This window comes from Temnothorax nylanderi, unplaced genomic scaffold (assembly GCF_030848795.1).
Source record: "Temnothorax nylanderi isolate EJ_2023f unplaced genomic scaffold, tnyl_v1.0 TNYL_tig0011_pilon, whole genome shotgun sequence".
NCBI classification, from domain to species: Eukaryota; Metazoa; Arthropoda; class Insecta; order Hymenoptera; family Formicidae; genus Temnothorax; species Temnothorax nylanderi.
Window position 1 is genome coordinate 1347946 of NW_027249073.1, and position 16468 is coordinate 1364413.

The 16468-nt window shown below is 40.1% G+C and overlaps 4 protein-coding genes across 5 annotated transcripts; 2 read left to right on the forward strand and 2 right to left on the reverse strand.

Annotated features, from left to right (window-relative positions):
• Positions 1–388: 388 nt before the first annotated feature.
• Positions 389–2221, forward strand: LOC139767660 (UPF0415 protein C7orf25 homolog). Its single transcript, XM_071697174.1, has 4 exons — positions 389–557; positions 717–1149; positions 1258–1784; positions 1860–2221. Exons 1-4 carry the CDS (start codon positions 390–392, stop codon positions 1944–1946), a joined length of 1215 nt encoding a protein of 404 aa, XP_071553275.1. The 5' UTR covers position 389; the 3' UTR covers positions 1947–2221.
• LOC139767662 (tetratricopeptide repeat protein 12) lies at positions 1931–3156 on the reverse strand. 2 transcript variants are annotated; one of them, XM_071697187.1, is made up of 4 exons: positions 3021–3156; positions 2751–2954; positions 2266–2658; positions 1931–2186 (listed from the first exon to the last, which is right to left on the reverse strand). In XM_071697187.1, the coding sequence occupies exons 1-4, from the start codon at positions 3154–3156 to the stop codon at positions 2122–2124; spliced, it is 798 nt and encodes a 265-aa protein (XP_071553288.1). In that variant the 3' UTR covers positions 1931–2121. The 2 variants fall into 2 exon arrangements, with proteins under 2 accessions (XP_071553288.1, XP_071553287.1); XM_071697186.1 differs by having other exon boundaries at positions 1931–2658.
• LOC139767658 (uncharacterized) lies at positions 3109–7522 on the reverse strand. The gene is made up of 5 exons (XM_071697172.1): positions 5571–7522; positions 4652–4728; positions 4334–4532; positions 3668–4253; positions 3109–3589 (listed from the first exon to the last, which is right to left on the reverse strand). The coding sequence occupies exons 1-5, from the start codon at positions 6634–6636 to the stop codon at positions 3559–3561; spliced, it is 1959 nt and encodes a 652-aa protein (XP_071553273.1). The 5' UTR covers positions 6637–7522; the 3' UTR covers positions 3109–3558.
• Positions 7523–7556: 34 nt separating this feature from the next.
• LOC139767664 (uncharacterized) lies at positions 7557–16446 on the forward strand. The gene is made up of 3 exons (XM_071697189.1): positions 7557–8034; positions 13091–13312; positions 13691–16446. The coding sequence occupies exons 1-3, from the start codon at positions 7962–7964 to the stop codon at positions 13870–13872; spliced, it is 477 nt and encodes a 158-aa protein (XP_071553290.1). The 5' UTR covers positions 7557–7961; the 3' UTR covers positions 13873–16446.
• The last annotated feature ends 22 nt before the right edge of the window (positions 16447–16468 follow it).

Consider the following 16468-nt stretch of genomic DNA (forward strand, 5'->3'; position numbering starts at 1 on the left):
CGCGATCGTCGTTCTCGTCGTCCCGCACCCGTCGGCACCGCTTCGCGTCACGTAACGACGCGTAACGTCGCGCCGCGGCACGCACGTCGGCATCGACTGTCGCTTGTCAGTCCGAGTCGAGTGCCGGAGAGCGAAAAGTTTTGGTTGAGGTTAATTGAGGTGAGAGTTTGACACTAGCCGCGAGCCGCGAGCCGCAGCGAGCCGACGACATTACGCGAACGTGATATTGACCCGCGGCGCAAGATGGCTGCACGCACCATGCACACCGCTCAACCGCTGTTGCCGTTGCCGTCGCATCGGTCGCATGCGGTCGTGGGGAAGATTCGATTCCGTTCGCGCGACTGACCGTCGGCCGTCGGCGAGGAGTCCCGTCAAGTCCCGTCGCGACGATGGAGGGCGAGATGGAAGGCGACGAGCTGCCGGAGCTGCTCCAGTGCCTCGAGGAGAAGATCGCCAGCGGCCACAGCATGGTCGAGCGGTTGAAGCTCATGGACAAGATCGACGGGATTGACAAACTGATACGGAAGATTCAGCAGGAGATAAAATTCTTGGAAAAGGTAAGACTAATTAAATAAGGAAGATTACATCTCGAACGCATCTATTGTGATCTGGAAATGAGCGAAAGTTTTAGTTTATTCTACTCCATCTGGTAAAATTAATCTTTAGCATTCAAGTCGAATTTAGCAGATTTATAACTTGATACTTTTCTCACAAAGGTGCAGTATACGGGAAACTTGAAGAAGAAACACCTTCAGAGCTCGAACCTGACTCACCTTGACGCTATGGTGGCTCGGCTGTCCTGCGCAAAGGATCCTGTCAACGTGATGAGACCTTTCAAGTATCAGAAGTCCCGTCTGGAGGTTGACATAGTGTGCAATAGCGGCGCTTCGTGGGTGAAGGTTATAGCGAGGAATGCTAGAGCGTTAACTCTGATATCTCTGGGCAATGGAGAATACGGACAGAAATCTGTCCTGGACCAAGCCAATTTGTATCTTGTATGTAACAAGTGCCATCTGCATCACTACAGGCCACCAGATGTGATATTTCACTTTGCTTACGGCATAGAGGTTCCACTAGCCTTGCAATTGGAGCAAATGGGCATCATCGTGGAGGGAGATAGGATAGATTCGAATGACGAGAACTTAAACAGTCAGTATAATTTATCTCTAATACATATTTAAAGAAATTCAATTATATCATGTGGAAAATAATATAACTCGATGTATACTTATTGTCCTGTTTATTTTTTGGAGGTAGAACAAGATGAACTGGATTTCTCCAAAGACTCTACAAGTGATCCCGAAAAGGATTTGAATGTGGACCTGCAGTCGTTAAATACATCTGTACTGTCAACCGAAATAAGACTTCTGAATCTGGATGTATCGGCGCTACTGGCTTACGTTACGAACATGGCTAATGGATATAATAATTACGTTTATCGAGAGCCGTTACTTACCCAACAAGCAGAAATGGAAAGAAAACGTCCCATAAAACCAATCCTAGAAAATCTGTTCCGAGACAAGGAACTTATGGTCTGCCGGACGGCACATAATAATTTTATGAATATCATCGATGTTATCGGTGGTCCGAAAGAGACGCAGCGGGCGCACGAATTGTTAAAGAAAGTGCGAATTGTTGACGATGTGACCACTGGACGAATTATGGAGCTACGCTTAGGTGGTAAAATTAAAGATCGATCACGATTGATTTTTGCAACAGGCGAAAGTAAGAAAAGCATCACCGTTTCTGCTAATGAAGGATTTGTAAGAGCAGCGCGTATGCAGGTAAATATATTTATTATATAAGATTGCTTTGCAGTTCTGAATTGATGTTATATAGATATTGCGTTTCTTTTTCAGGGCATTGAGTGTACAGTTTTCTTACATGAACCAAGATCTCTGTCAGAAATTAAAGAAGGTAATGCAACAAGTATAGAACAATCTTGATATTATTCAGAGTACTTAGGCATTACAATGAAAATTACGATGAAAATCACAATGAAAATATATACTGGTACTAAGCATTTATCTATTGTTAATAATTTATTAACAGTAATTTATTATATAATTTATATATATTATATAAAATAATGTTTATGTATAATCTCTCTGGAAAAAGAAGTTACTGTATTTCGTCGTCATTGATTGCCTGAACGTTAAACTGAAGCTTTATATTTTCCTGAAATTCTGTAAAACGCAAAATAAATTGTTATTGCATAAAAGGCGATGTGTAAAATCAAAAATGTTTTAAAATATTCGACCATACCATCGATAAATTTGTTGAAATGTGGATTTCTTTCTTTGGCCATCTGTATATATTCTTTACTCTTCTCCCTGTTTCTGAGATGCATGTAACACTTAGCGCTATTCAAAAGAGCTTTTAAATTTGAGTCATTTAGTTTTAATGCCCACTCGTAGTCGTGCAAGGCTTTTTCGAATAATCCGAGGTGCGTATACGATAATGCACGATTATTCCACAATACGGAGGAATCCTTACGTTGTTCTAACGCTTTACTGTAATAAGTCACGGCCTTCTCGTAATCGCCTTCTTTAAATGCACCGTTTGCAATTCTTTTCAACGTTTCCGCTCGTTCGTTTCTAATTTTGCAATCCTCAGCTCGTTTTTTAGCATCGTCTTCCACGCTCTTCATGAACATCTCTGTACATATAAATCGTGTCAATTTATAATTTATCGCTGCGCGTCAAATAGATAAAACAGTAGCGTAATATATGAATAAATGAACAATCTACCTCGCGACATTTTGTTCGGGTCATTGGAAGAGTCATATTTCTTTGACGGATATTTATTAATTACTGACCGATTGGTTTTAATTTTTACCTCTCCGTCTTCATAGATTTCTTTCTGAACACCTTTCTCTAAGATCTCATCGGCTAACTTTTTCCCACATTCTTGCTCCTTTTGGTCGGAAGATGCCAACTTCTTCACGATTTTCTCTGAACGAAGAATTTTATTGACATATATAAAATTGCAATTGCAGTATAATCGAATGCTATACCTACCTACTTCAGTAACGCGATACATGAAATTTTGAAACTCTTCTTCGGTTATATTTCTATCAGGGTTCAAGTTATTAACAATATGACTTGCTTGTTCTACTTCATCACAACTTACTTTATTCTTTATATCCATATTCATTTTTTATGTAAAATCGTAGGAACAATTGCAAAAACTTGTTATATCTATAAGAAGACGCGTCAAGTTTGCTTCCAAGGAAACCGCTATACAATCGAGTTGCTATGGTTTCTTACGCTATATATCTACTGTATGCGTATATATAATTGATACATATTAATTAAAATATCGCATAAATAAGACGTATATTAAACAATCGTGTAATATTAATCGTACAGCTAGATTTTTAAATAAGTTACGATTTACACAGCTTTATTGTAAAACAGCAAGATGATGTAACACAAAAATGAGGAAATGATGAGCAGTTAATAAACAGTTTGGAACCTCGAATGTTACGTATATGAATATCAAAGTTTAATACGTGAGAAGAACACGTAGCAAAATATAATCTTATGTTATATGACGTTAAAGATTTGTAAATGTGGTTGCAGTAGTCCTGAAAACAAGAGAAAAATGTTAAGGACAAATTAATAATATATTTAACAAAATTATACTCAAATTTAATAGTACATACTCAACATGTTGAAATCCCATTGGTTCTGCTTCTGATGTTGGTGGCGGAATTAAATAACATGACTGTAAATTGTCTACGTCTTGGTACTGCTGTAATGACAGCTCTGATGAGATTGGGTTGTGGTATGATGACTGCTGCGGTAGTTGTTGCTGAGACTGTAAATTATCGCCATGTTGATACTGCTGCAATGATGACGGCTCTGTTGAGATCGGGTCGTGGTGTGATGACTGCTGCGGTAGTTGTTGCTGAGACTGTAAATTATCGACATGTTGGTACTGCTGCAATGATGACGGCTCTGATGAGATCGGGTCGTGGTGTGATGACTGCTGCGGTAGTTGCTGCGATGACAGTGGCTGTCCTCTTCTCTTATAATTTCGTTTCGGCGCGGTGGATTCACTTCGCCTGCGCTCAGGGGCGTTTCTCACGTTGGCGCCTCGAGGGCCACCCTGCATATCATAAGCTCGATCCGCGAGATAAGCGGGGAGTGCATTCACATACTTTTCCACTTCTGCAGGTGAGTATTTTGAATGCAGCTGCCCACTGTTATCCCGAATTGTCTGTTTGATAAGCCAATCGCGGTGCAGGACTGTAAAAACAGAAAATCTATTCAGTATACTCTAAAATTATCGTATGATTTTAAAAACTCTATGTCAACCAGTCACATACACTTGGCCACCATGAGGAAGTTTGGAGAAAACTTCTCGTTCTCAGAACATTTTCTGCTAATTCGCACCCTCATACGATGTGCTTTATCTCCAAAGACTCCTTTGAGCAGAGCATATGCCCAGTCAGCGTGGCTCTCTTCCACATTTATCAATTTACTATAAGCAGCTTTGGAGCAGAAAACTCCATCTCCAAGAGGTACCTGGTTGGAAAGAACACATGAAGTTAATAAAATTAGAATAATTAGATGAATGGGAAGCAAATCAAAAGTCTGTCACAGACGAACTCCTTACCTCACTCACGGAGTGGCAATTCACTCACCTTTTCCTCTGTGTCTGATGAAGCACCACTGCTGGAAACTAAACTGGCAGAAGATACTAAAGACGGTGACCGCATTCCTATATAGGATGTTATATTTGATATATAACATAAATAACATGTGGAGCATTATATTGCATAATAACCTTTGCATGTTGAAGTGAATCGCGTAGTTCACATCAACGTTTTCCAGACCTGTTACGTTTCGATGTCTGAGGCAATCATGTATTATATTTCTTGCGTCATACATTATGATTTCAACAGTTGTCACACCCTACTTCCATGAAAATATCACAACCAGCACTCAAGTAAACTTTATAATTATAGCCGTCTTGGAAAGTATGCTAATTTGTTTATTATACCGCGCGTTGAAAATAAAGCATCACAATTTTGCTTCTCGGAAACCCGGTACTTTTCAGAAAAATTGCCCAGACAAGAGTTATCTAATTTCAGGGGACACTTTTTCTTAAAAGTGCTGTGTTTCCGAGATAATTAGTAATGGTTTATTTTGAACACCTGGTATATACTTTTCTAAATTAGTATTACTGTTATTATTTATTATTACCAATATATGTACATGTAATATATTACTTTACTTGTAAGACTAAGTCAATATTAACATGATAAATATTAAATATTTTCATTTTCGGGTAAACTGTTCAACCAATGTTGCACATATTGCGGATAAGGTTGTGGAAACTTACTCATCCAGTCTTCTATTTTTGTCATTTTTCCTTCTAACTCCGCTAATTTCTCCATGTTTGCATAAATTAATTTATGTACACTTATTTATCGATTTATGAAAAATCTTAGTCACATTAACCATTTGAATCTTTTCTAGGAGGGAATTCCGTATGAGGATGAGTGTTCTTATTTAACGGATGGACCAATATCTGGGAAAAGAACTGTTGCATGGTCTTACTGCTTTCCGAGTTCTCATTGTCAATTTCGTCAACTTCCAGAGGATCCATGTCAACGTCTTCTTCCACATCCGAAGATATATCGATTTCGTCCTTTATGTAAACCGCATTTAAACTGTTATCTTCACTGCTGGACTGGTTCCTCTTAACTTTTCTCCTGTCTAGCGGCTCATTTAGTCTATTCTCTGGTACAGAAGTGGATGGCTTTCCCGCTGTGATCTCCACTTCGTCCATGATGCAACGCACTTTCTTGAAGGATAGAGGCTTACTCGTTATCGTAGACAGGACACTCTGCCAATTGATCTCAGGCTGCGTCGGTAATTCCTGTCTTCTTTCTTTTCGCTGTATCGGGGACGACATTCTCCGCACTCCTCTACTTGTACTTGGCTCGTTAATGTCTATAATACTGATACCGGAGTTGCTGGTCTCTAGCCGTTGACATAGCTCGTTTATGTTTATCTCCTCGTTCTTGGACGTTTCCTGAGGGACTTTGGCAGTCGTTTTGTAAAGATTTGCCTTGGTCATAAGCCTCGTCTGCATAGTTGTCTTACTCTGCGTTTTCGTGGCCGTTTCGTGCTCCGAGCCGACGACGGCGACGTTCCTACCGGACGAGTTCCTGGTTTCCTCCAGTCGCAATCGCGACACCGTCGTCTTCTTCGACGCGTCGTAGTGCTCCTTGTTGTTGGAGCCGTCGGGCAGCAACGAGGTCGGGATGTGCCGTAGCCCGGTGACCTCGAGGATCTCGGCGAGCTTGAGCAGTCGCTTAACCTCGCTCTGGACTACCTGTATCTCGCCGCAGTACATAAAGTTGACGAGCGTCTTGAGATCGTCGGCCTCGATGTCGTGCAGGACGATCATCGGATGCGGATGGTCGTTCGCCAAGAGCAGACGACGGAAGAAGGAGCTGGAGTTGGCCAGGACCATCTTGTGACACTTGAGGATCGTGCCGTCCTTGCACACCAGGGAGAGATCGACGAACTGCTGTTTTTCGTAACAGGTATCGAGCGAGCCGACCATGTGCGACGGGAAGCTCTGCCACCTGAAGCTCAACACGGAATCCTCCTTCATCGTGACGCTTTTAAGTCAACACCTCGAGTCAGGGAACACGCGATCGGGCGGACGCGGGGTACTCGGCTAGCGGCGTCTTCTAACAACACCACTCGCCATGACACCACGTGCTGCTGTTGTCGTCGTCACGAAGCCATCCGATGATGACAGGGATAGAGCTATAGAGCTATAGAGCATGGAGCTGATGAAGGGGCAAATTTTTCCGGCGGGATTTACCGTGCGCACGCGTGACGCGTGAGGACGTCACCCAACGTCACCCACGCGATCACGTGATAGACTCCTCCATGGATTCGATTCCTTCATTTTCCATAAATTCGTATTTATCCGTATATCTGTATGGTAGAACTAAAGAATCGTGTCTACATTGTTATAACAATTTTGAGAAAACAGGGTTTAAATTTTTAAATAAGGAAATGACGTATTTTTTTAAGACACAATAAAAGTAGCAAAATGTTGATTTATTGAGTTTTCAACAAAGTAATTTAACTGACATGTTTAATTAAAACTGTCAATAACGTTGTTCCTGGTAAAAATATTTTCTTAGTTTTCTAAGAATTTCTCATATTTTAGATTTATGAATAATTCTGGAAAAAATATGTCAAATTTCTCAGATACTTTCAGAAATAATTAGATGAGGATTTTCGGAATATTTCAGTACCTATCTACGTGTATGAAAAATTTGATTCTCAAAGCTCACTTTTTCCTCGTTACTCGTCAATCTTCGTTTTGAAATTCCCGCAAAACTCGGAGTCGGCTTGCTCGGCCTGCGAGATATCGGAAAGTCGAGAGTCGCGAGATCTCGATCGCATCGGCGTCGGCGGCGGCTCGCGAGAGTCGCGACGGCGACTTCTCGACGGTCCAATTGGCTTCGATAATTGCAAATGGTCGTTTAATAACAGATGATTGAACGCGTACCGCGGCGCGCGGCGTGGCATTTATCTGTCAAAAGCGGTGGCGGCCGGCCGACGAGCGTTGTGATGCGCCGGCGGCTGACGCGCGTACGTTGAGCGTTGAACCGGCGAGGCGCGGACCCGTTGTGGGCGACTCTCTCCGTTTTTCCCGGCTCGGCGACGACCGCGACGGCGGGAGCGACGGGACCGACGACGACGACGACGACGACGACACACGGCGGCGACGACGCGGCGGGAGCGAGAGAGCGACAGAGAGGGCGAGACGCGCGAGCGCGAGCGTGCGGTGCGGTGCGGGCGACCTTTGAAATACCCGACGCGTACGTTTATTATTATGTGATCGCGGTTGACGCGCGCGGGTTGACGGCACGAGAAGGTAGACGAGTAGACGACGGGAAGGAAGCCGACGAGGGAAAGATGCGGAGCAGCGACGTTTTCTGCTATCTCATCGTGGCGAGTCTCGCCGTTCTGTCGACGCTCGGTCGCGCAGGTGAGTGCACACGTTGGATTTATTCTCGCGTATATACATACATGGTGAAACGCCGGGAAACAGAGGGAGTGAGAGAAAGAGAGTGAGCGAGAGAGGGAAAGAAAGAGAGTGTCGTGCCAGGCCCGCTGTCTGGCTGGTAAATTAAAGCTGGAGCGGCCGCGAAATTGGTTCGTCCGAGCGAGCCGCCGTAGTTACCCCAGCTTAGCCACAATGGTCTTCTTCCGCTCTTTCTCTCTCCCTCTCTGTCTTTCATTCACCGTGCCTCGCCGTCCCCTCCGTCTCCGTCGTTCCTTCTCGAAATCACGGGCCTAAGAGACGGAGGAGCACCCTCGGCTGCTCCTACGCGGAATCGACCCAGAAACCAGAACCCAGAACCCGCAACACGTGTGACGCTCCCGTACCCTCTCGTTCTCTTACGTTTCCGGCGGTTCTGTATCGAAAACGAAGCTTTTTTCCCGGCGAGAAACATCAATAGCTAACGTGTCTTATTCTTATTTTTTATTATACATAATTACGTGTGGTCTTTACGCGCGAGACGCGTCTTTAATGCGTTTCGCGGAATTGCAGGAAATGATAAACGGCGATAATTTTGCAATATCGCGCTTTACAATCTGTCGACGGTACGCGCGATATGATAAAAATGCAAGTAATTGGCGCGACAACGCTGCCGAGGACTGTGTTTAAAAAATATCAAGCTGCTCCAAGAGAAAAAGAAATGGAGCTCGGTATTAATGCACTGAGAAAAAAAATTGTTAACTTGACTAAATGCGTTCAACGGATTACCATTTTTTTTAATTGAAATATTTAAGTATTTAAGTCATGTTAGATTTAATATGTCGTATAAGTGTTTAATTTAAATACTTAAATATTTCAATAACAAAAATAGTTATCAGTTGAACGCATTTAGTCAAGTTAACATTTTTTTTCTCAGCGTGGAAATTTCGTCCGAGCGTTTTCTGCCCCACGCAAAAAAATTCGTCGAATTTCGCAGATAAATGTACATCGAAGTAACGAACGAATATTCGATCAGCAGAGAACGAATATCTCGCTTTGTTTGTATCGTTCTCTGTTGATCGAATATCGAATAGATATACGTCTCGACCTCGACCTCCGTTGAAGCATCTTTCTTCGCATCGCGCTCGCTGATTTATCGTCCATTGCATTTTTACGTTGCGTTCAGTCTGTTACGAGGGCTCCGTGTTTTTTCCCCCGATAATTACGACGTCGAAGCGTGCGCGAGGAACTCATTTGCGATAACATTACCGTCTTATTAAGGATATGTTTTTTTATCTCGCCACGCATTTTCGCATCTGTACGTCCATGTGCTCCCCCTATTTTTTTTTTATTGCATGACATAATCGTCGATAGCTTCGGGGTAGAAATCGGACCGTGACGCAATTAGTGCCGCGTCAGTTTATTATACGTCGATATTGAATTGCACGCTTTTTTCATTCCTAATTAATGTGTGCTGGATATTTTTATCTCGTGTGCATTTTATGTCACGCAAATGACACGTACAATGATACATTTATCTTGCGTTTCGTACCATCGTTTTTTCATGAAAATTTCTGCTTCTTGGCGAATTGGCTTTGTGCCTTTTTCGTTTCGTTCCTGCCAACGTTTTTTTTTTTTTAGATTCCTCAGGGGAAAACATCACATTTTGAATACTCTACACCTCTACAGTGTTAATGTATCTCGGTATCTAAGCACCGTGACTTGTCGGTGACGAGGGTTCGTTTTTATCTGGGAATTTCTTCTGGGTTTTTATCTTACATTTTTGTCACGTAGAGATTTTCCGGAAACCTTTGACGGTTTATTGGTCACGTAATCGCACGGGTCTGTCGCAATCGGCTTCATCGTCGATGTTTAACATTGTTTCATCCGCCGTCTGTTTTTATCGATCGTATATCTGTATGTCGGCCGTATATACCGTGCCGCGTCTCGAAAACGAGACAACTCGACGACGTTGCGAGCTCATGCACGCCGTTCCACATTACAACGGCCCTTGTATTAATTTAAATAACCGGAAGGTTATATAAGCACGCGCTCGCGCGCGAAGAATTCGTCGAAAAGACAACCGACAGAACGGTATACGTTCGCGAATATCGACGTTCCGCGCGCGTATTTTAGCATCCTCGGTGGGCGAGAAAACGCACCATTTCCTCCGCCTACTTTGCTCCTACTTTCATTACAAGTTTGTTTATTTGACTTACACGTGTACTGCACGTGGCCGCCCGCCTTCGTGTACCGCAGCGCTTTCGTACGCGATAACGAAATAATATACGGAGTGTTAATAACGAAATACCCTGCACCCAATCGCGTACTCAAAATTAGTTTAGGTGCCAGTCTCTCGATACATCAGCGTTTTACCCGTATCTTCTTCCACCTTCTAACCAATTATCTTAAAAGGATATTCCATATATGCCTTAATAAGATATGCTTCTCTCCGGGAAATCCCAAGTGAAGACTTGAGTGTCTTACGCGGGTATTCATGGCTCGTACATAATAAATGAGACGAGCCTGCGAGGGATACTGTTTTACACGCGCACGTGAAATCCTTCGGTGAATTCGCGTTTACGTGGCGAAACTCGGTCGGACGAAATTGGATAGTCGACGTGGAATTGAGCGAAGACACGCAAACAGTGTTCCTGTAGCTTTCTTTTCGAGTAACATTTAGTTTTATGGATAACATCGTAACACGAGTTTTCACTCCGAGACTCCGAGATTATTATTAAATCTGCATCGGGACTATCGGGAGCTGTTCTGTACTTTTTCTCGTATTTTTAGCATATCCTTTTTTGCCGTATACCACCGTATCAATTATATTATTTAAAAGTCACGATAGAGCGTGATGGCAGCAAGTCGACAGATTCCATATTTTCTTACTTACGCAGGCGAAGTTTGCGGAATTGCATTGATTTCGCGTTGTTGTTATCAGAATATTTTGTTGATCGCGATGTTTTTCAATAATTCGAGATATTGGCAGCTGTCTTTCGTACCGAATGGAATATCGGCAAAATATTAGTTCCAATTTTCCCTTCTGTTAATTGGACAATGCACTTTTTACGTATCAATTAACGCGCAATGTTCTAATTTATTTTTTAAACTTTGATTCTGATAAGCATGTGAAGATTTTGTAACAAACGTCGCTATTCTCTGGACGCGGATAATTCGGAGCTGCTTCGATCTTAGATGATCGTTTGTTCGCGATGATTATCCCTCTCATTCTCTTCCGATATCGCTTCGGATTCTATGTTATCGAGGAAAAGATAGTTACACAATCCACGTGTAATCCTAACCCGCGGTAGGAATGTCTCTTCGAATAGAATTTGCCTTCGATTCTGGTACGATTTAACGGCGGATCGCCGCCTGCTGTGAGACTTCATGAAAGCGAGATGAACAGACTCTTTGTTCACCCGAACGATCCGATTTTACGACGTTATCGCGGAAAAGTGATCCGCATTGTGTGCCACGACTCGACGAGAATGCAATAAATGAATCGAATACGATATCTCGAAACCCTGAAACCGTTGAAACTCGACACCAACGACGGCGAATCTGCCGGTCTCTGAATTACGTGATTATATTCAAACGCGCCTTACGATCGGCCGACGTAAATTGTGGCAGTATTGTAAAGTCGTATTTACGGCCAGCGATACTAATCTTATTCGCGAAGGTAAAATCTTGATGTGCGAGAAATTTTTTTTTCAACATAAAATTTTCTTTAACGTTAATTTTTATTTCCGGTAATTTATGGAATGACGTGTACATTTCCACGTATTTTTTTTACATCGATATTTCAACGAGAGAAATCACGTAGAATGACGTTATAGAATTAATGCACAATAAACACCAGTCATTTTAATAAAAACCAAGTCCCATAATACGCTTGATTCAACCTCAGTGCGGTTAACTCCCCGTATATGCTGTTGATAAAACGAATTCATCTCTATTAACTGATTCAGCCAATCACGCGTCACGCGGGCTCTCGATGGAGTTACGAAAATGCCATTCATCCTCGTGTCTCTTTGTGTCTTCTGCTCTGGATGAGATAATGAAACGTTGGCCGGTGATAACGAGACGGATAAGAAACGTAGCGCGTTCGATTAAGACTCATATGATGCGTGTACCACCTATATATAATCATCGATTTATGCGTGTATGATGTGCATGTTGCTTTGTCTTGACAATTACATGGCTTATCTCTTCAAGATTGCACAGGCAGTCTTGAACAAAGCTTTCGAATCACACGTAATCTCTTTATTCAATGCAAGATTTATCTACGTATAATATTTTATTGTGTTTTGGATGAATGTTCTTTTTAGATGGAATGATTAATCTTTTTAGAATGTCTCGGAGAGCGATCTGTATAATAACAAAATATGATTCAAATTATCTCTTTTTTCCTCTTTATTTGCTATCACAAAATTGTCACGTTTATATGATTAATTGGATTAAAATTTAAATGTTATTGTACCTCAATAATCATAATTTTGTAGTATTTGAACATTGTTTTTGTTGTTTGGTGAATTGAGCTTGCATTATTTTAGCAGCATTACTTTATCAGTGAGTGAGCGAAGCAAATCTCCTTATTATTATTCCAATAGATAACGTTGGCAGCAAATATTTTTAGTTGACTAGATTAACATGTAGAAACTTTCTTGACTTTACATGCAGTTTCAAAATAACGACTCGTGTTCTTGATCATTATCTTTTTGCAACGTTTTTGTAGATTTTCCAGCGAATATTTATTTCCCGAGCTGTTTTAAAATGTGTTGCCGATACCTCTGTGTTTTCATACTCGCGTATATCACAAAATATAATATTTATTTGAAATATTCAATAATAAATGCAATTGGTTTTTACGAAGTTTCGCAATTTCACATAAATGTTCTTTCTATATGTCGTAAAGAAGTATTCTATTTTTAGCTGTAACGTAAAGCGGAGATTTAGCTCGCGAGTTTACTGAATGCAAGTCGGAGGCAATGCCGCTGGACGTTGAATCGCTCGGGCGGCATTCATTCACTTTTTAAGTATTGATGGCGATTCTTTTCAGAGGGCGATGACGAACAACCGCACAGACCGTGTAACGCTTCGGTACTCATCGTGCAGTGCGGTAAGAATCAGAGGTGCCTTGAAACCAGCACCGGCCAGCAGTTCTGTGAGTGCCAACGAGATTTTTATTTAGCGAATGTTGGCGAATGTGTTAGGATTAAATCCACGGCGGCGACCGTCGACGTTACCACCGTCAGGCCAGAGCAGAGGTCCGAGTCAGGAGGTACGTGCACACCGGAAAACGCAGTAATGCGCTGTTGAATGTTGTTTGTTTGCTCTTCAACATCAGCATCTTATGATGAAAAAAATTAGGGACACCTGTTCTTCTCTAATTGCTAACAAATAGGGTTTTGATAACATTGTCACCTTTCGAGGATATATTTTGGAAAACATTTCACGGACAATATCCGAGTACAGTCGGCCTTACGCTCGTTTATAAGCGCCTTAACTCATGATTAGATAACACCGTTTAATTTCTCTATTATTCATTCACTGATATGATAAGAAGCGACAGGAAGAATATGATCGATCCGTCAAAGCTAACAACTGGTGGTAGCTAACGCGAACGTTAGCGACTAAATTCTCAATCAATTTGATTTAGGTAGCTCCGTAGCCGCCGGTCTGCTGATACCCACCTTCCTCATAGTAGTCGGTGTACTGCTGTATTTCGGCGCGAGACGATACAAATGGCTACAACGATTTCGGCAGTATCGTCACAATCGTTACGGCAATGTCATAGTCACGAGAGACGATGACGACGACGACGATCCACCGATAGCATAAAATGATAAATAAAATATAAGGGAGAATTATAAAGATGCACAGGCCGCGCGTGTACCAAACAATCGAACTTGAATATAGGTGCGATGTATGCTTGTCTGGCGATAGAACGTATGTAATACGAGGCTGTAGTGGACTTTGATGCGGGAATACACATATATATACATTCGGTCAGCGATGCTTGTTTGATTCCTTTAGGAATCGTCACTACGTAATTCCGTGCGAGTATCAGCAGGAGAGCTATTGGGTAGAATCGCACGAGAAGCGAGGAACGAAAATGAATTAAGAGGCCAAATGTAAAGATGCACTTGCGCGAGTAATTATGCTTTTATAATTAATCCGGAGATGGATTTATCGATATGTCTCTTAATTGGACATATACGAAAACGAAACAATACCATTAATGTAATAAGATTATATTAAAATTAGATACTTTTATTATATAATTTATACAGTAATAATAAAATTATATAATTCTAATGATTATATAATTGTAATAATTATATATTTTTAGCTCCAAAAGATGGAATATTTTTTGGCGTAATTTTTTATTCACACTTTTTATTCATCGAGGGCGTAAAAGCATTATTACTCTCACGCTAGTCGCCGAATCTATATTTATATGTGATGATTGTAAGGAATATAAGGCATAATGGACTATGTTTATGATAATTTTAAGCATTCACTGAGAGCATAATTTTTTTACATTGATATTAATAAGCTGGTCAGTAAATCTTACTATTATTAATAAGTGTATAATAATCAGGTGATCGTTCTTTCATCACCGTCCTCGCTGTAGCTGAAATTTAGGAAGATTATATTAAATGTTGTGTCATTATTGTGGATAAGAATAAGTCTATTATCTTTTACAATGATATTCGATGAAGTCATGATTAATATACTGAATTTATCTTCTTTTAAATTGTCTTAAATTACCTTTTTAATTACCTTTGTAATTCACTTTTTTATCTCTATAAGAAGTTATTAAATATTTATCAAAGTTATTAAATACTTAAATTCAAGTATTTAATAACTATAAATATCTTTTGCGATTTACAGGCAGCATAATTTTTTCTATTAATCTTTCTCAATTACAGATATTTAAATTAATTTCTCATCCGGGATTTCTTCTTCGTGATTATTGCTTTCACTTATGACACATGCCAAATAAACCGAATCATTTTCATGAATCCAAATTAGTACTTATTTAAATTGCAAGAAATTTGGAAGCGGGTGCATACCAAAAAGATATTATGCTTTTTAATCTCTTCGATGTTTCTGTAACATAATAGAATCTGTAAATAATCTCTTCGCCATTTGGGCACTGCATACTCTTGCCAGCAACAAATTCTTCCTATAATTTAACCTAATTGTGATTGGAAGATGTATTATCTATATATCATTTATGACGGACGCGGGCTTTGGCTCGTAAAAGATTAATAAAGTAAGCTTTCGAGAATTATACATATTATATAACGTATCCTATTCTTGTACTCTATCATTTTTGTACAGAATCTATGCATTAGAACCCGAAAAGATTGTAGCAACTATTCAGTGTATAGTAATGACTTTGATCGCCGTCTAGATTTGATATTTTTATAGTTCGCAAGTACAAATCTAAAAAGTGACGAGTGGTACTGGCGAATTACTATTGCATTAGTTTTAATACAGCGACAACTCACGTTCATTATTGATCCAAAGTATGGCTAGTACTGTCTGCTTATTTGTTATTATGTCAGTGCATTTAAATGATTTGACTGAATATCCTGTTACTATTGCAGCCACGTTTATACAAAAGTCGCAGCAGATATTTGTTGGATATTGAACACATTTCTCGTTAGGAATGTGTTCGAATGTTTCCTTTTTTTTCTATCGGAAAACCATAGATATTTACAACAATTGCAATTTGTGTATGCGTGGCTCCGTTAAGTTTTCAATCATGTTTCTGTGATGTATTTTATGTATATGACTGAATCTTTTTATTGTTGATCGATTGCATTTTCTCGGCACAATGAATGATCTAATTATGAAGTATTTTCAATGTAAATATTACATAATATTACAGATACCAATGTTCGATTACATTTCTAGTTTTTTATATAGGATGTTTCTGAAAAGTTTGACCAAACTTTTTATTTCTCTGATCTACAAAAATAAAAAAGGTGGCATCGACGTATATTCGAAAAAGCTTTTATTCGAGTTACAGGCTTTTTAAGATATTAATAATAAATTATAAAAAAATATTACTTTTGCAATTGATTTAAATTTAATAAAATTAATTTAAATTAAATTTGCAATAATTATTTTAATAACAAGTAAATTACAATTTTTTCAAAAACACCCTATATATTTTGCACATTAACAGGCAGTGTAAGTAGCAGCATTATTTAAGGTTATTTGAAAAAAATTGTCGCTTTAAACTTTAGGTACGAAGTTATTTGGTTGTCTTTACGATTTATTTTTCGATCTTGTAATGTTTATGAATTTCTCATAATGGCAGATATTTCGTTGTGTAATTCGTGTCATTTCGTACTATAAAGTACAAATAAAAATAAAGGTCTTCAAAAATTCTGCAAATGAACGTTTTAGAATTACTGTT